The sequence below is a fragment of the Thalassophryne amazonica genome, chromosome 5 (genome assembly GCF_902500255.1).
Source record: "Thalassophryne amazonica chromosome 5, fThaAma1.1, whole genome shotgun sequence".
NCBI lineage: Eukaryota > Metazoa > Chordata > Actinopteri > Batrachoidiformes > Batrachoididae > Thalassophryne > Thalassophryne amazonica.
Genome location: NC_047107.1, coordinates 118170199 through 118190659, shown reverse-complemented (window position 1 = coordinate 118190659; position 20461 = coordinate 118170199). Strand labels below are relative to the sequence as shown.

The 20461-nt window shown below is 40.0% G+C and overlaps 1 protein-coding gene across 1 annotated transcript in view; it reads right to left on the bottom strand.

Moving 5' to 3' along the window:
• Positions 1–20461, bottom strand: part of cds1 (CDP-diacylglycerol synthase (phosphatidate cytidylyltransferase) 1) — a 71827-nt gene that overhangs the window by 3158 nt on the left and 48208 nt on the right. Inside the window, exons 6-12 of the mRNA XM_034171182.1 lie at positions 18745–18803; positions 16411–16493; positions 13341–13428; positions 12982–13050; positions 8475–8627; positions 4372–4491; positions 2676–2779 (exon numbers count right to left, since the gene is read on the bottom strand). Of these exons, the coding sequence (XP_034027073.1) occupies positions 2676–2779; positions 4372–4491; positions 8475–8627; positions 12982–13050; positions 13341–13428; positions 16411–16493; positions 18745–18803 (676 nt within the window). The remainder of the gene's footprint in view (positions 1–2675; positions 2780–4371; positions 4492–8474; positions 8628–12981; positions 13051–13340; positions 13429–16410; positions 16494–18744; positions 18804–20461) is intronic.

Here is a 20461-nt window from a genome sequence, read left to right as displayed (position 1 = left end):
AATTCTGAGGGAAAAATTATGGAATCATGAAAAACAAAAGAATGCTCCAACACATCACTAGTATTTGTTGCACCACCTCTGGCTTTTATAACAGCTTGCAGTCTCTGAGGCATGGACTTAATGAGTGACAAACAGTACTCTTCATCAATCTGGCTCCAACTTTATCTGATTGCTGTTGCCAGATCAGCTTTGCAGGTTGGAGCCTTGTCATGGACCATTTTCTTCAACTTCCACCAAAGATTTTCAATTGGATTAAGATCCGGACTATTTGCAGGCCATGACATTGACCCTATGTGTCTTTTTGCAAGGAATGTTTTCACAGTTTTTGCTCTATGGCAAGATGCATTATCATCTTGAAAAATGATTTCATCATCCCCAAACATCCTTTCAACTGATGGGATAAGAAAAGTGTCCAAAATATCAATGTAAACTTGTGCATTTATTGATGATGTAATGACAACATCTCCCTGTGCCTTTACCTGACATGCAGCCCCATATCATCAATGACTGTGGAAATTTACATGTTCTCTTCAGGCAGTCATCTTTATAAATCTCACTGGAACGGCACCAAACAAAAGTTCCAGCATCATCACCTTGCCCAATGCAGATTCAAGATTCATCACTGAATATGACTTTCATCCAGTCATCCACAGTCCACGATTGCTTTTCCTTAGCGCACTGTAACCTTGTTTTTTCTGTTTAGGTGTTAATGATGGCTTTCATTTAGCTTGTTGAATTTGCATTGTTCATGCGTTCGTCTCATCGCGTTTGGATTATTGTAACAGTCTCTTCACCTGTCTGAATAAGAAGGAGTTGGCCCGCCTGCAGGTTGTGCAAAATTCTGCTGCGCGCCTGCTTACCCGCACCCGCAGGAGGGACCATATTACTCCTATTCTTAATACTTTGCATTGGCTGCCTGTCTCCTACAGGATTCATTACAAAATCCTGGTATTGAGTTTTAGAGCTCTGCATGGACAGGCACCGGAGTACATCAGGGACCTGATCCAGCCTTATGCTTCCTCCAGGAGCCCCAGGTCGTCCAATCAGAACCTGTTGATGGTTCCTCGGACCCGTTTTAAAACTCGCGGGGACAGGTCTTTTAAAGCGGTGGCGCCTAGCCTCTGGAATGAGCTTCCCTGTGCCCTTCGTTCTCTGGATTGTATAGATTTTTTTCGAAGGCAACTAAAGACGCATTTCTTTAAGTTAGCTTTTTAGCCTAATACTGTATTTTGATGTTTTCGTATGTTATTTTTAGATTATTTTTGTATGCCATGTGCAGCGCTTTGTGACCCTGGTCTGTGAAAGGCGCTTTATAAATAAAGCTTACTTACTTACTTACTTAGCTTTTCTGTATGTAAATCCCATTTCCTTTAGGCGGTTTCTTACAGTTCGGTCACAGACGTTGACTCCAGTTTCCTCCCATTCGTTCCTCATTTGTTTTGTTGTGCATTTTTTATTTTTTAGACATATTGCTTTAAGTTTTCTGTCTTGACGCTTTGATGTCTTCCTTGGTCTACCAGTATGTTTGCCTTTAACAACCTTCCCATGTTGTTTGTATTTGGTCCAGAGTTTAGACACAGCTGACTGTGAACAACCAACATTTTTTGCAACATTGCGTGATGATTTACCCTCTTTTAAGAGTTTGATAATCCTCTCCTTTGTTTCAACTGACATCTCTCGTGTTGGAGCCATGATTCATGTCAGTCCACTTGGTGCAACAGCTCTCCAAGGTGTGATCACTCCTTTTTAGATGCAGACTATCTGATTTGATGCAGGTGTTAGTTTTGGGGCTGAAAATTTACAGGGTGATTCCATAATTTATTCCTCAGAACTGAGTGAGTCCATATTTTTTTCCCCTCTGCTTGGTCTAAAAAAGTAACCGTTACTGACTGCCACAATTTTTTTTCTTGATTGCTTATAGTGTTTCTTAAAGCCAGAAAGTTGCCATTTGAAATGACTTTAGTTTTGTGTCATGTCTGTGATCTGCATTTTTTCTACAAAATTAAACAACTGAATGAACATCCTCCAAGGCCGGTGATTCCATAATTATTGCCAGGGGTTGTATTTGATCTAAGACGAACTGAGACCTCCTTGCTCCCATTTCATTTGTGACCACTAGGTGGCAGTGGTAGGAGGAAAATAATGAAAAATTCCTAAATGCAACCTTGGTTTGTTTAAAACATGACAGTGTCATTCATTATATTTCTCTCTGATCTGTTCATCCTCCACATTCCGTTTTCTGTTACTTTGAATTTTTTAGTTTGTCCGTTCGTCATTGACAGGTCTCACACGGTGGACAGTGAGAGACTGTGATGACTTCAAGGGTCATAAAAAAAAAAAAAAGAAACAGAGCATTTTATTTGCAAAAGCATTCGCAGCTGCACAAATCAACCAGTCAGCTTCAACCAGACAGCGTGTCACATTACAGCCTGAGGTGACAGCAATCACACTTATTTTTTTTAAATGATCAGTTAAAATTTAGGTGGTAAATGTGAACACAGCACAAAGAAAAAGTTTAATTATTTAAAAAACAAAAACCTGCCAGTCTGGTTCTGGATGAACCTGGAGGAAGGTTAAACCTCCTCCTTAAACCTTCTGTACTGTGTGTCTGTCAGGCAGAGTTAAGGCCCAAAGACGAAGAAAACTTAAGTCAAAGTGTGACTTCAGTGTCTTACCTGATGAAGCTGGCGATGTAGACGTGTGTGAAGGTGGCCATCAGGTACTGACAGTCAAATCGGTCCATGATGCCGCCGTGACCCGGGATGGTGTTGGCAAAGTCCTGCCGAGAGAATGGACATGGAGTTGTGAGCTTTAGTGTCCGCATTTCCAAAACACAAGCATTTTGGAATCAGATATAATGTCCGGGGCAATCTAATCGTTCAGACATGAGACTGAAGCAGCCAGAGTGGAGTTTGTCACATGTCATAGAATCCAATGGACGTTGACATTGTTTGACATTTACTTTGCAATCCAAGCATTCAACACAGTCAAAACTATTCCATTTATTAATCCCATTAGTTCAATCAATAATTTCCACCACATTTTACCAAAATTGGAGTAACTTTAGCTTTTGACCCCTGTACAAACTGAAACTGACCTTTGTTATCATTCTTGCTGTTTTTAATCCCATAACTCCACAGCATTCAGTCATAGATAGCCCAAACTATACCTTTTTGGAATATTTATGATTGAACATATAATGTGTTATACTTTTCAATATGATTGGAGAATTTCTAAATTTTTACCCCTGTGTAATTCTTCATTGACCCCTACCTGGCCGCCATATTGGATTATCAAGTGTGGCCAGCACTTTTTTCCTCAAACACTGATTTATAAAGAACATTCATGCCAAATCTGATGCTTGTATCACCAAGTGAACAATTCTGGCCAAAAGTCATACTTATCTGCTTCACTATAACTGAATATAGTGGATAAAGCAAAAATGTAGATTAAGCGGATAAAGCTGATCTGCCATTGCTGGTTTTTGACCCAGATTGTATATATTTCTTGGCACAATTTTTTTTTAAAAATCAGACACCCAATCAGAAACATGAAAATGGGTGTAATCTGTGATTTAAGTGGCACTGTCGAATGTTGTGATCAGTCGGGAAGGTTTTAAACATATTCAAGAAATTTGTGACATCGACAGGCATCGCAATCCACAAAATGTGAATAATCTGATGTAATACGTGTGGATAGGGGGTAGTTTGTATCTGTTACTGTAATTTAACAGGTGTTTTTGGTTTATATTTCATTAGTGCATCTAATTCTGCTTGAATGTGGATTTGGCTGCTCAGTTATTTTGATGCCAGGCAACAATTAAAAGCATAAATTAAAATACAATACAGATTGCTTTGTTTTGTAGCAGAGCTCTTTCCTGACCAGTGCAGGCAGTGCTCAGTGTATGTGCAAGCCAGTGTGTTCACAGACTCACTGTTTGTTGACCTTTTTAAATCTCCTCTGGACATTTAATCCACAAGCGCATGAAAGGCATGCAATACTCTTCAACAGAACACAGTTTTCAGATGTTAACAGATACACTGGAGGTTTGTGGAAAAGTCTTGTTATAACCACAGACTGTGTACAGACTGCACACGGCACTGTTGCCAGCACGCCCAGAGGATCCCGTTCAGGCTGCGTTCAGTATCACTTGTATTCTGCACTAATCTGGTGGAAAATACTATGAAACACAACTTTAGACTGCTGCTGTAATGAATCTGGAACAATTTCCTTATTTTTCTAATTGGACGGCAATTGGGGCCACAAGAAAGCAATGGGAGACCGGCTTAAAGTGGAGGGAGTAAAATAAAATTCAATAAAAGAAAAAACTTTACATACAATAAAAAAATTTAGAAAGTATTACATTATTACTTTTATTTTGAAGGCTCGCTTGAAGCCGCTGGCGAAGAAACCACCGAATGGTCCAATAAGTGAAGCGAAGGACGAGAGGAAAATGCTGTGGATCTGGAAGGGGTACAGGTTGACCGTTTTCTAAAAGACAGGGATGTAAAAATATTTAAATGTCAAATCAACACCACAACACCTTTAAAAAAAAATAATAAAAAAAATAAACACACAAATGTCACAAAAATCTCCAAAAATACTGGAGCTTTTTCACAATACTTCACCAGTAAAGACGATAAATTCTCAGGAGAAAAAGATATTGAGGTGGAGCTCATATAACAGCAACATAAAGTCGTTAATACAGACATTATCAGCCGATAACGAGAAAAATATGACAATGGACATTGACAATTTTATCGGTGCAGTCAGGAATAAAAGGTGAACTACCCACCATGGGCAGGTCCAGTGGTGGACTTGGGTGGCATAGGCCACCCCACTACTATAAACTATGATTGTTTATCTGCCCAATCAAAGGTGGGACTTTGAACTCTTTAATGAGGTGCAAGAGCCATCCTGTCATTTCAGTCATCTGGGCTGGGTTTCATAGCACTTAAGGTGTACTTACACGAGCATGCCTTTGACTCACGCACTAGCACGAACTGTGTCATGCTGGAGAGTAAACTCTTTAACAGGTGTACACAGGATGTGAGAGGGGCGTCGGTGTGTGCTATTTGGCACGATCTAATCCCCAACATGACATGTAGCTTGTCAAGTGGAGTAAAGTAAAAGTGAACAGAGTGAGAGGTGACGTCAGTGGATTGCATCAGAGCTCAGCTCGTCTGAAGGACAACAAGAAGTTAAATCTGTTATAAACATATTTTAACAGTTTTACTGTCGCCATAAGGACGGCCCACGGCGCCTAATGGCGATCTGCGCTCCGAGGCGGCGGCGTCTCGCTGTTTCAAGCTGAAAATTTCCTAATTTCAGGCTCTGTGGACCCAAGACGTCGTGAGATAACAGAGAACTTTCAGAAGAATTCGGGATCAGGAGTTTATCCAGACATTCCACTGTTAAAGGAGATTTTGTTATGAAAGAACGTGCGGGCAGATTTGCATGTCGGGCCGGACCCGACCGCGGGGGGTCGCCACAGGAAAAACACCTCCGTTGGAAACCTTAACGGACAACTTGGAACATGCCCAGCTGTTTAACAATTTCTCAGATACTCACTTGTTGAAAGCCATCAAAAGCCGCCTGAATTTTACAAATGCTTTTCAACACGGAGGTGTTTTTCCTGTGGCGGCGCGAACGGATTTGGGGCGTCGTCACGGACCCGACTCGGCAAATTCGTCCGCACATTCTTTTATTACAAAATCTCCTTTAACAGTGGAATGTCCGCATAAACTCCTCATGCCGGCCTCTTCTGAAACTTCTCTGTTCTCTGACGACGTCCTGGGTGAACAGAGCTTTAAATTAGGATGTTTTCAGCTCGAAACAGCCAGACGGACGCCACCTCCGACCGCACCGCGCCGATCCGCTTTGTGGGCTGTGCTTAAAGCGAAAGAAACTCCATAATCTCTCATCAGCCGTTAAACTTTACACCGAAAACCAGCTGAATTTCTCGAATAGTGTCCACACGGATATCCCTAACCGGTCCTGAAAAAATTTGATAAAGCAATGCGCGCCGCCTCCCTGCAGCGTCTCAGACAGAGATTCCGACGGGAGGGGGAGTCCACACCTCACTCAAAGCCTGCCCACAGGCGAATGACGTCACCGACAGGCATGACAAAACTCACGCATGTGCATGAGGGTTCACGCTTGTCTGACGTAAAAACATATGAATCAAATCCATTTATTTTTTGAAAAAAAATAAAATAAAAAGGACCGCTTTTTTAATCACAGACCTCGTATATATGTAATATGTAATGTAATATATGAACGGCGTCCAGCTGTGAACACAACCGGTGGGATTGTCATGACGACGTTCGTGCTATTGCGTGAGTCACAGGCATGCTTGTGCCAGTGCACCTTTAGAAAACTACTTTACTACTTAGAAAAAGGCTGATTTTTGTTTTTATGGATTTGATGACAACTTTTAATTACTGTATTTTCCAGAGTATAAGTCTTAGTAGTTTTGGAGGCCCTGTGGCCTACTCTGGTGCAATTTATATACCAAAAATCACAAGTTTAATAGAAATTTAGGAATGCAATAGCTCAGATGGTAAAGCGAGCCGTCTTGTGACCGAAGAGTTGGTGGTTCAAATCCGGCTCTCAACCAGTCAAAAATCTGCATGCTGCCGTTGTGTGCTTGAGCAAGACACTTAACCCACCTTGCCTGTGTATGAATGAGGTGGTGTCGGAGGGGCTGTAGGCGCAGAATGGCAGGCACGCTTCCGTCAGTTTGCCTCAGGACAGCTGTGGCTACACTAGTAGCGTACAACCACTAACATGTGTGAATGTGTGAGTGAATGAATAATGAAACTTGTAAAGTGCTTTGGGTGTCTTGAAAAGAACTCTATAAATCCAAGTCATTATTATTATTATGACTATATCTGACTTCTCTGAGATTCAAAGCCCTAAACAAATTAAATGGTAATCATAAAAGAACAAATGGCAATAATAAAAAGTACCTTTCAACAATGCACTAAAATCCAAAATTAAAGAACTAATAATATAGCAAAAAGGTGAGACTTTTACTCCAGTGTGACTTAGCTGTGTGCTCGCATAATGGGGCAGAACAGTCTCATTTGAACCCCTGCGTGATATCGCGGGATTTGACAGCTTCCGGGGACAGCCTGCCAGTGCACAACACAAACACAGCATCACTTCACACGGAAAGATGGTGTACTGTTTTGTTTTCAGCTGCAGTTACTGAAGCAGTCATGAAAAGTGCAGTTTTTTTGCAGTTCCCAGTGGAGAAAGGAAGACGAGATAAATGGGAGAGGTTGTGTTGGTAGGCTTTAGCGAGATTTAATGTGAATAATGATAATGGGGCTGTCCCCAGAAGTACAATTTTTGTGTCATATACTTTCATTTAACCCCTTTATTGCTCACCCTCACACAAGACTACGGTGCCCAATTCCTGCCACCTCTGCAGAATTTAGTGCCCCATCCAAAGAGCCACCCCAGTCAAATGATCCGGGACACAGTACTGCTAACCATTCATGTGCTCAATTCTCCCAAAGCCAAAAACATCTTCCAATTTGAAAGCCGAAGCAGGATTGTGTCTCAGAAGTATAAAATGAAGCATTTCAGGCTGAGAGTTTGTACAACAGCAAGAACATTTCTACAAGCTGAGTCACAGAATAGTGCAGTTCTGAAGTCCAAACATATTGAAGTAAAAATGTCAATCAAAATGATAATCTCCAATGTTTTATCGCTAGTGTGTCTGTATAGCATGACTGTTAGAACAGTCATGTGGAACAAATCATCAATGTTTCATATTAAGGTTCTTGTAACATTAGTTAGTTAATCAGTGACAAGGCATTTAGATGATGCTTATTAACATTACTTGTTATAGCAAGGCTGTAGAAGTGTTAGTCGAGGACTCCTGCAGCTTAAGGGAACACAGATTTAAGATTTTAAGACTTTTTTAAAACACCAGTTGGAATTAACTTTAAGACCAAATGTGTGCATTTGGTCTTAAATCTGTACATACATCCATTAATATCTTAATACGAGAGGTGATTGAGAAGTTTTGGAGTCTGACCCAGAAAAAGGAGGGCGTGGTACTCAATCTTTAGCATTTTGTGAAACCAACATTTCTGGAGAATGTGTGACGTTTAGACTCACTGCGTGCAATGTTGAGAAATGCTGGTTTCTCAGAATGCAACAGATGGACAACCACACCCTACTTTTTCCTGAGTCAGGCTCAACACTTCTCAATTGCTCCTCGTATGCTGTTTTCCAGGTACTGGATCTAAAGCGAGAGCAAGGTTTATAATGTGATTACTAACACATATATAGTCTGATTAACACATAACATTAATATGCATTTTACGAACTTATAAAGGCCTTATCACTGATTAAGTAGCATCTGAACGTAAAGAGTTGACAGATTTATATCAAAATCAGCATTCAGTCCAGTCTTTAAGAGAAACCTGACTGATTTACAGGAAATGAAGCAGTCATACCCATGTCAGTACATTCTGCAGCACAGTGGGAAGCATGTACTCCTGCATGACAAAGATATCAGAAGGTTCACACTCCACAGTGAACCTGTTGGTCTCACTGTTGAAGCCCACAGGACACACAAAATACTGGAACTGGGACAGCAGGTAGGACAGCTGCACAAATGACACAAAATGGATACAGGAAGAACTCACAAATATCACATTTCACATCTGAATATGCTACAGTGAGAAGAAGACAGCAAAGGTTGTAAAGTATTATAAGTAACTCTGAATTTTACCTGCAGGATTTAAAATGTGCTCAGAAATAAATTAAAATGAACCAATTCTATAACACAATCAGAATATTTAAGCAAATGCCCAAAGTTACTAAACAGCAATAAATAAAGACATAAAATGCAGATTCAGCACAATTATTTTTGCATTAAAATCCTTGTCTTCCATCTGCTAAGCAATTTAATGAGTAGGACAAATTATTGTCAAGATATATTTGGCACAGGAGAAAACCTGGGATAAAATTTCAAACTCTTCAATTGACAAAGAAGAGGGGCGGACCTGTTCTCCCCTGCCTTAAGGACTATTATAGAGCAGCACAGCTACGGATCTTTTATTGTTGGTGCAAATCTGACTACCAAGGTAGATGGAAAGAAACTGAAGAGAACATGTCAGGGGACGTTCCAAACCAGGCGAGGTTGGGAGATAAAAGTTGAATTAAAAATGTAATGGAAATGGGTAATACTTGGATCAATTTATCTCTGAAGATATGGGTAAATGTGGTCAATAAAAATGGTATGATGGAGGAGATCAAGGTGATTGTGGTGGTGGTCATGATAGTGATTTTACTTCAAATAAGTTGGATATTTGGATATAAGTTTTAAAGGATGGGTTCATCAGGCCCTCTCGTCATACTGTACTGTTTTGATTAGGGTACACTGAATGACTTTCAAACATTTAAGAGTCTACACGGGTTAAAAAAAATAGCGATTATTATAGATTTCTACAGCTACGTCATCATATTAATAGTTTCAAGACAGAGAGTAGAGTTGCCTTAGAAAACAACCTATTGAAAGTCTTTATTAGTGCATATAAAAATCACTGCTCAGTCATCTCACTATTCAGACACAGCCAGCTGCTGGAGGAATTGTGGCTACCACGATGCCAACCATTATCATATTTTTTGGGACTGCCCAAAGATGATCCCTTTTTAGCGTAAGATCCAATCCAAATTAGAACTTATATTTGAGATAAAAATTACTTTCAATTGAGATGAACTTTTCTTTGGGCTTTTAACCTCCAAGACCACAAATATTAGAACTAAGAAATTGTTTGGAACATTGAGTGTGGAAGCTACAAAAGCAATTACAAAGAAATGGCTGAAACCTGATACTCCATCTATTAAGGAGTGGTGTAGTATCATATCGTCACCTGCCTAAAATAATGCCCTAAGTCATGTTTTGGAAAATATGACTTAGGCCATTATTTTAGGAAGGTGGCAATATATAACATCTATGTAATGGAATGAATCACCTTTACTTTGAGGCTCCGGAACAGTGGATTTGAGGAAATTTGGAGGAAGAGGACAATGTATATTTCCCCGAAATGCCCAACTTTTGTTGAGTTAAAAAAAAAAAGGATTAGGAATATTATACGTGTAAGAGGTATTTTGGTTCTCTTGATATTTGGAAATAAGAGCACCCCATGTTCTGTTTAAGGTTAAGTTATAATATGATGTGTATTGATATTGTAAATAATAAAGATGGGCAAAAAACAAAACAAAACATGGATCAGATGTAAAAATGAATGTACAACCCCTGGCAAAAATTATGGAATCACCGGCCTCGAAGGATGTTCATTCAGTTGTTTAATTTTGTAGAAAAAAGCAGATCACAGACATGACACAAAACTAAAGTCATTTCAAATGGCAACTTTCTGGCTTTAAGAAACACTATAAGAAATCAGGAAAAAAAAATTGTGGCAGTCAGTAACGGTTACTTTTTTAGACCAAGCAGAGGGAAAAAAATATGGAATCACTCAGTTCTGAGGAAAAAATTATGGAATCATGAAAAACAAAAGAACGCTCCAAAACATCACTAGTATTTTGTTGCACCATCTCTGGCTTTTATAACAGCTTGCAGTCTCTGAGGCATGGACTTAATGAGTGACAAACAGTACTCTTCATCAATCTGGCTCCAACTTTCTCTGATTGCTGTTGCCAGATCAGCTTTGCAGGTTGGAGCCTTGTCATGGACCATTTTCTTCAACTTTCACCAAAGATTTTCAATTGGATTAAGATCCGGACTATTTGCAGGCCATGACATTGACCCTATGTGTCTTTTTGCAAGGAATGTTTTCACAGTTTTTGCTCTATGGGAAGATGCATTATCATCTTGAAAAATGATTTCATCATCCCCAAACATCCTTTCAATTGATGGGATAAGAAAAGTGTCCAAAATATCAACGTAAACTTGTGCATTTATTGATGATGTAATGACAGCCATCTCCCCAGTGCCTTTACCTGACATGCAGCCCCATATCATCAATGACTGTGGAAATTTACATGTTCTCTTCAGGCAGTCATCTTTATAAATCTCATTGGAATGGCACCAAACAAAAGTTCCAGCATCATCACCTTGCCCAATGCAGATTCGAGATTCATCACTGAATATGACTTTCATCCAGTCATCCACAGTCCACGATTGCTTTTCCTTAGCCCATTGTAACCTTATTTTTTTCTGTTTAGGTGTTAATGATGGCTTTCGTTTAGCTTTTCTGTATGTAAATCCCATTTCCTTTAGGTGGTTTCTTACAGTTCGGTCACAGACGTTGACTCCAGTTTCCTCCCATTCGTCCCTCATTTGTTTTGTTGTGCATTTTCGATTTTTGAGACATATTGCTTTAAGTTTTCTGTCTTGACGCTTTGATGTCTTCCTTGGTCTACCAGTATGTTTGCCTTTAACAACCTTCCCATGTTGTTTGTATTTGGTCCAGAGTTTAGACATAGCTGACTGTGAACAACCAACATCTTTTGCAACATTGCGTGATGATTTACCCTCTTTTAAGAGTTTGATAATCCTCTCCTTTGTTTCAATTGACATCTCTCGTGTTGGAGCCATGATTCATGTCAGTCCACTTGGTGCAACAGCTCTCCAAGGTGTGATCACTCCTTTTTAGATGCAGACTAACGAGCAGATCTGATTTGATGCAGGTGTTAGTTTTGGGGATGAAAATTTACAGTGATTCCATAATTTATTCCTCAGAATTGAGTGAGTCCATATTTTTTTTCCTTCTGCTTGGTCTAAAAAAGTAACAGTTACTGACTGCCACAATTATTTTTCCTTGATTTCTTATAGTGTTTCTTAAAGCCAGAAAGTTGCCATTTGAAATTACTTTAGTTTTGTGTCATGTCTGTGATCTGCTTTTTTTTCTACAAAATTAAACAACTGAATGAACATCCTCCGAGGCCGGTGATTCCATAATTATTGCCAGGGGTTGTAACTCTTGACCACTGTATGTTTTTCCTCATAATAAAGAAAACATAAAAATCTGGGTTTTTTAAACTGAAGTCTAAGACATGTTCAGCGACTTGGAAATGTTTGTGTCTTTCCCCTGACGTCTTAAAAGAAAAACCTGGCTGTAAAAGTGATAATATTCTACAAATGCATGAAAGTATTCCAATAATTATGTTGCACACACATTTTATCTGTATTTTTCCACTATATGAACTTTTGCTGTTACCGTGTGGTCGTGAGACTTGGGACACGAACCAGTAACCTAAGGCGACAAATGGACGCCTTTGGTATAAGATCTCTTTGGAGGATAGTTTGGGACCACTGGAATGACTTTCAGTGCTTTCACACCTACCATTGTTGGGTCTGGACCAAAACAGCAGGTGTTAGAAGCTGTCTCAGACCACAGTCCAGATCAAAAGACCAAAATCTGGTCCAACCAAAAGAAGTGATCTTTGTTTGGCTCAAACTGAACCACGTCTGGTGCGTTAACAGTGTGAAAACACTTACTACATGGTCCAAAATTTTGGACAAATTACAGGAAGGAGACAAGTTAACATCACCTATTAAACAGTAGAAGAAAAAAATGGCAATTTAACCCATGTTAAAAACAAAATAGTTTTGTATGTCGCTGTGGCAGGCGGGAAAAGTTGAAAATATTTCAGTTTTTTGGGGGGGTGTTTGAGCCTATATTTCATAAATGGTGAAAGAGAGACAGGAAAAAGGAATCAAAAAGCGAGAGAAGCATGCAGCAAAAAACAAACCTGGGGAAGCTGCAAACCGCATTCTGCAGCATGTGGTATGCACCATAACCCCTTATTCTCAAGGGCCTCGACTTGACTTGACTCATTTTCAATAACTTTGGACATTTTACCAAATATTCTGATGATTATAAAAAATCTGTTTATTTCTGAACATATTTTAAATTCTGGACTTTAACTACTGAGCAGGACTATGCTAGTGAGACAGGTTCCCCGTCTTAGTTTTGGGGGAAATGTACTCACAATGAAGCCAAAGGCCACCGTGGGGAAGAATCCTCCGATAAATCCCTCCCAGGTCTTTTTGGGTGAGAGCTGCAGGAAGGACAGAAATGTTTTAATGTCTAAAATCCTCAAATAGAAGAAATGGTAAAAATGGTAAATGGACTGCATTTATATAACGCTTTCCCATCTGAATCAGAAGCTCAAAGCGCTTTACAATGACACAGACACACACACTGATGTCAAGGTACTACAACGCAAGGCGCTCACTACACACAGGGAGCAACTAGGGGATTGAGGACCTTGCCCAAGGGCCCTTAGTGATTTTTCGGTCAGGCTGGGATTTGAACCGAGGATCCTCTGGTCTCAAACATTTGCATTACCTTGATGAGTGGAGTTCTCCCAAAGAAGAATCCAAACAGGTAGGCCATGATATCATTACAAATCACAATGGAGATCGGCACAATGAACCTATCAAATCAATAAAAACAACAACATGAGAAAAACATTATCATACAGTGATTACAAAATCTGATAAAACGTCACATCCACAAGTCAAAGCCTGGTCTGAACATCTACTGCAAATACGTGGTCTGTGAGAAAAGTATCCAACCTTTTTATTTTATGCAAAAAATATATGGATTTGATTCATATGTTTTTACGTCAGCCAAGCTTGAACCTTCGTGCGCATGCGTGAGTTTTTCCACGCCTGTCGGTTGCGTCATTCGCCTGTGGGCAGGCTTTGAGTGAGCACTGGTCCACCCCTCTCGTCGTTGTTTCATTGTGAGGAAATGGCGGAATGATTTGGGCTTTTTTTCCATCAGAATTTTTTCAGAAACTTTTAGCGACAGAAACCATTCGAAAAATTTATCTGGCTTTCGGTGAAAATTTTACGGGCTTCACAGAGAATAAGGAGTGTTACTACAGCTTTAAGGACGACCCACAGTGGCGCATGGCTCCGAGCCACCATCGAGAGGCAGAAACCACCACATCATTTCTAAACGGATCGCTGTGTGGAGCCAGGACCGTCGTGTGCAATTTCTTTGGTTATCACAAGAGCTGGACATCAGCCATTTTCCAGAAGATTTCACTTTTAACAAGAGATTTTGTCATGGAAAGCCGCGCGGAGGCTTCGCGCGTCACGACCGATTCGCTGATCGAGCGAGACAAAGGAACACCTCCGTTTCAGAGTGTTAAAGGACAAGTTGGGACATGCCTATCTCGGCTTTCAGTGCTTATCAGTCGAGTGAGTATAAGAGAAATTGTGGAGAGTTGGGCTTGTCCCAACTTGCGCCAGCCGTGCGCCATTGTGGGCCATCCTTAAAGCTGTAGTAACACTCCTTATTCGCTGTGAAGCCCGTAAAATTTTCACCGAAAGCCAGATAAATTTTTCGAATGGTTTCCAGCTGCCTGTCTCTAACAGTTTCTGAAAAAATTCTGATGGAAAAAAAGCCCAAATCATTCCGCCATTTCCTCGCAATGAAACGACGACGAAAGGGGTGGACCAGTGCTCACTCAAAGCCTGCCCACAGGCGAATGACGCAACCGACAGGCGTGGAAAAACTCATGCATGCGCACGAAGGTTCAAGCTTGGCTGACGTAAAAACATATGAATCAAATCCATATATATATTTTTTGCATAAAATAAAAAGGTCGGATACTTTTCTCACAGACCTCGCATACGAAATCTTTAACATATATGTCGTCAATACGTAAAATAAGACAATTACTAAACAAGTAAAATTTCAAGATATACAGACTTGTTTTGAGAAAGTCTTAAGTGAATGTGTCTTGGAAACATCTTGTTTGGAATCACAGCTGAGATAAAAGAAACTTTTTTTTTTACTCATAAGGTTTTTAAGCTGATGCTATTTGTAAAAGATGTAACACTTCCTAAAACTCATCAAAATAAAGCTCAAAATGAGATTTCTCAGATAATCATTTTACAGGAAAACAAGTTGTTTATAACAACTTGTATGAGTTGCTTTTATAAACGAATATAAGAACTCTTCTGTTCTTAGGTCTTCTCAAGGGAACTTGACACTTGCATAAATTTGATCCCCGTACTGCCACTCAATGCGTCGTGCCAATGGATCCCACTTTGTCCAGCTTGACAGTACACTTTGTCTGGCTTGACGCCCACTACATGAAATAATAATTTTGTAGCTGATCATGCATTTGCGCTCAGAATTGGGCTGTTGACACCATTCTCTCATCACTCCCAGAATCAGAGAGAAATTGTCTACAGCTGCAGGTTATCTCGTGCTCATCGTGTGGTGCAGCACACATTTGGATTCTTGTGACATGCAATGTTTTCAAATAGGTTGCACAATGTTCACGACTAGTTCACACAAGCAGTACAAAATTAATGCGTGCCAGAAATTTTGAACATTCCAAAATTTTCTTTGCGCACTGGTGCACAGTTTATGCACAATTTATGATGAGCTTACTCACCGGCACGCAAGACAGTGTGCCAGTGCGGGGATCAAATTTGTGCAAGTGTCGCAACTTTCTGGTTGCCTTTACGGTGCATCTGGAAAGTATTCACAGCACCGCATGTTTTCCATATTTTGTTATGTTACAGCCTTATTCCAAAATGGATGAAATTAATTTTATCCCTTAAAAATTGCACACACAATACCCCATAATGACAATGTGAAAAACTTTGAGGTTTCTGCAAATTTATTAAAAAACAAAACATTACATGGGGCACACGCACAGGGAGTTCTGAACTGGGAACCTTCCCTTTTGGAAGAAACTATATGTGATGTACAAATTAGCTGACACAGCTGATACACAACATGTCATATTGTAAGCTATTCTTAAATTTGTAGTAAATTATCTCCAGTTTTACAATATATCTTAGTGTGTTCCGTATCTTAGTGTATCATGATATGTACTGTATTGACAGAATATTAGAACTAACTCTTTACTTTCCAGAACACAGCCAACATACTTTGAGAAATTTGACGTACTGACGTGAGAATAAAAATATCAGTACTTAGCATAAAGACTGCGCAGTGTGAGAATTAAACATAGTAATGTCATGGTGATGTACTGAAGTAGAAAAGTACGATCATCCTTCATAGCCTTCATTTTACCAATGCACTGATGTTTAATCAGTCACTTTTTCTATTAATTTTCTCAAAAAAAAAAAAAAAAGAATAAATAAATAAATAAATAAATTTTTTTTAATAAAACTACCACTATCATAAAATTTTCTTCCAATAATCTTATATCAATACCAACTTTTTTCCATTTAATTAAAACTACTCTAGCAATAACAGAAATTTTTTTTCCCTGAAAATAATTTTATTCTTGAAATCAGATAACGTTATTTCTTACGACTCAGTCAGACCCAAAGAGCTGGCAGTGAAAATGTGGCGATACGGATGGAGTCAGTGCATGTCAGAGACCAGGCCGGTTCTTCAGGTCCGACTGTGTCCTGCTTACCAGATCATTCCTTCAAACAGGTTCTGAATGACAAGATGGGACTGAGTTACCACAATCAACAGGGTCACATGGGTCCAAGCAAACTGGAATGGCAAACACAAACACCACAGTGTCACTGCACAGGAATGTAGCCACGCCCGCTGCCAGCTCACATAAACAACAGCGAAACCATTCAGACAGACCAGGTGAAAGACAATGAGCGAACGCTGCCGAACCGGAGCAGAGTGAACATGCCTCCAAGCCAGAGCCCAGCATATTTTTAAAAGATGAAATGACTTTAACCTACAAACAAGTAAACTCAAAACAAACAAACAAAAACTTTAAATATTGAAGCAGATATTCTGTTTTTAGCTGACAAATCATCTAGTTGGTGTCTTTTTTTTTTTACACTTTACTTTCAATAAGTCGCATTTTGAAGCATAAAGATGATTCTGGGATGAGTTTCTATAACTTTGATTCTGAATATTTGTCCTAATGTCACATTTTGTTTTCTACTTTTGACTATTTCTGCGGCATTTAACCAAATTTAGTTTTTGGGCAAAATTACCATGACAACATTCATTATCTATTCATTCAATTAAACACTTTGCTTTTACCAATGGTCCAAACTTCAAAAATGCAGTATTTAAAACATTAATTATGAACAGTTCAGTGATTCCTTTTAATTTGGTGTAAATTAATCTATAAATCATTTTAGCCCTCTAGGAACTATACATGGTTCTTTTAAGCGTTGGTTCTAAACCCCTCAGTCTGTCAGACCAGCATCAGACCCACAGCTGGGGCCAGAGGTTTACATACACTCATCAGGAACAAGAGTGTTGTGGTAGTATTAATGACTCTTCTGTCTTTTTTTTTTTTTTTTTTTGGATAGTTTCTTTTTTGTAGTAGAATGATGTAGAACATACATACGAGGTCTGTTAGAAAAGTATCGGACCTTTTTTTTTTTTTCAAAAACCTGATGGTTTTGAATCAAGCCTGCTTGCATGAGCCAACCTTGAACCTTCGTGCGCATGCGCAAATTTTTTTCACGCCTGTCGATTGCGTCATTTGCTGGCATGCAGCCTTTGTGTGAGGACGTGTGTCGTGCGCTTGTCGGATTTTCATTGCAAGGAAAATGACAGGAACAACTGGAGCAGCGCTACTGCATCAAATTTTGCCAGAAACTGAGCGACAGCCAGGTGGAAACCATTCGGAAGATTCAGACGGCTTTCAGTGGCTTTTCAGTAATGTGACTATCTGAGAAATTGCAGAAGAGGTTGGCATCATTTTTCAGAGTCCAGCATGTCCTGTGAGGCTTCAATACAAAGGTGCTTTTGCTCCATCAGCAACAGCACAAATTTCGCTGCAACTCTTTTCATGGCCAAATCTTCATAATGGAATGTGCTGAAAAAGTGCTGATGTCCACCTCTTCTGCAATTTTTCGGATATTCACACGACGGTCCCGCATCACCACAGTGTTCACTTTGGAAATGATCTGGTCATTTCAGCATGTTGATGGCCGACCGGAGCGTGGCTCGCTCTCCACCGTTGTGCAGACGTCTTTAAACCGGTTGTACCGCTCCTTAATCTGTGTGACGCCCAGAGCAACGTCACTGAAAGCCGTCTGAATCGTCCGAATGGTTTCCACCTGGCTGTCGTACAGTTTCTGGCAAAATTTGATGCGGCGCTACTCCAGTCGTTCCGTCATTTTCCTTGCAATGAAAATCCGATGCGCGCACTACACACGACCTCACACAAACGCTGCTTGCCAGCAAATGACGCAATGGACAGGCGTGAAAAAATTCACGCATGCGCACAAAGGTTCAAGGTTGGCTCACGCAAGCACACTTGAATCAAATACATCAGGTATTTGCAAAAAAAAAAAAAAAAAAGGTCCAATACTTTTCTAACAGACCTCATATTTAACAGAAAAGTACTGGCTGTAGCCGGGTTGTGGAAATTAAAACCCATGTTGGAACTTTCAGAAATAATGAATTCATCACCGAAGTGGCTATTTATGTCATTTTTGGGTGTTCCTTTAAATTATAGATATTTGTTGTACAATCACTGTGCTACAGAAAAAGACCAGTTCAAAGAAATCAGTGAAATCCAAAACCTGCTGTGAAGTTCACATCCATGTAAACCTCTGACTACAGCTCTTGTACATTTCTCCATGATCACGAACAACATGGACGGTTATTTTATCAATAATCTAATATATAAAAAAAAACATTCATGTTCAAGGAACAAACGTGTAAGAGTGAGAAGTAAAATGATAAGATTTCAATAATAACAAAATGAGAGACACGAGGGTTAGTGATGAAGATGGGGGGGGTTGACTTAGCTGATACACACCATATAAAACTGCAGGCGGTAATGTTTCTTCACTAAACTCAGCACAAACATGCAGAAACCTGTGAAAGAGTAAACAACATGCAGTCAGCCTTGTGAAAATCAAAAAAAAAAAAACATATTTCAGATGATACATGGGGAGGCTGTGACTGAACACCACTGAAGGCTTTTCATCCTTTGATTTCACACTGATTTTGGATTCCCCATCTGCTGGGTGGAGACTGACTGGAATGCCTGTCTATGAAGAGTTGTGGTTCCAGAACTGGGTCAAGAGTGACTCACATTTACAACCATCTGTAACTGAACTGTGGCACCACCCCCTTTTCGAAGTAACATCAAGAAAAGAAACTGAAGATGAGTGGAAACAGCAACTGCTGGACCATCAACATTTTTAATTACTAAAGCTGAGCAAAGTCTGAGTGTTACACAGACATAAACAATGTACATATACAGCATATAAAATAATGTGCAAACTAGTAAAAAAAAGTATGTAAAACAGCGCATCAATCAAAATGTACATTAAATAGCGCGTCAATCAAAATGTACATTAAATAGCACGTCAACCATAATGTATAGTAGAGAAGCTTGAATCTTCGACTGGACTGGGTTGCTTGATGTGAGGACATTTCGCTTCAAATCACAGAAGCTTCCTCAGCTAAAATTCTTGCTCTGGTAGTCTGACTTCTGTCTTGACTCTTGTAGAGAAGAATAAACCAGAAGCCAACAAAAGCTGGAGTTTTTAACCTAACCAGACCCCTCCTACCGAGAGGCCGACTGCTATAGGCTAGTGACTAAACAATAGCTCTAATTAGTGGTGGTTTGAGCCAAAGAGCAGATATTGGTCAGTGTGATATCTGCTCTTTGGCTCAAACCACCCCCTTGAACACAAGCTCGGGGTGAACAGAACTCTTCAACACAGAGCCCTACAGGTGCCCACAACTGCAGAGGGAAGGGCTAAAGAACAACAACTTGTACGGAAAGCCCTCACAGTATGTGGGTACCCACGATGGTCCCTGGACAAAGTGCAGAAGTCCCAGAAAACAAAGAGACCAGATAGACAGGAGACGGAGACAAGAAGAAGAGGAGTGTCTCTCCCTTATTTAGCAGGAGTAGGGGAAAAACTACAGAGGATCTTCAGACAGCACAAAATCCCAGTTTACTTTAAACCGGTTAACACCTTGAGACAGAAATTAGTTCACCCTAAGGACAGGATCCCTAGTTACAAACAGAGCAATGTAGTGTATTATATCAGATGTCAGGAAAACTGTAATGAACACTGCATAGGTGAGACTAAGCAACCTTTAAACAAGAGGCTATACCAGCACCGCAGAGAGGTCACCAGTGGACCTCAGTCTGCAGTTCATCTCCACCTGAAAGACACTAACCACACGTTTGAGGACAAGGAAGTTAAAATCTTAGCCAGAGAGAAGAAATGGTTTGAGAGAGGTGTCAAGGAAGCATTCTTTGTAAAACAGTTGAAACCCAGCCTTAACCAGGGGGCGGGTCTCAGACACGCTTTGTCCCCTGTTTACAATGGGGTACTCAGGTCTAAGCAGTTTCAGTCTTTTGTTCATGGTAATGAGTCATTCACGTCATCAGGAGAGTCGTCAAGGGAGCCATCAGGGGAGGCTTCCATCCCATCATTAGGAGACTGCACAATAGGTGCTAATTAGAGCTATTGTTTAGTCACTAGCCTATAGCAGTCGGCCTCTCAGTAGGA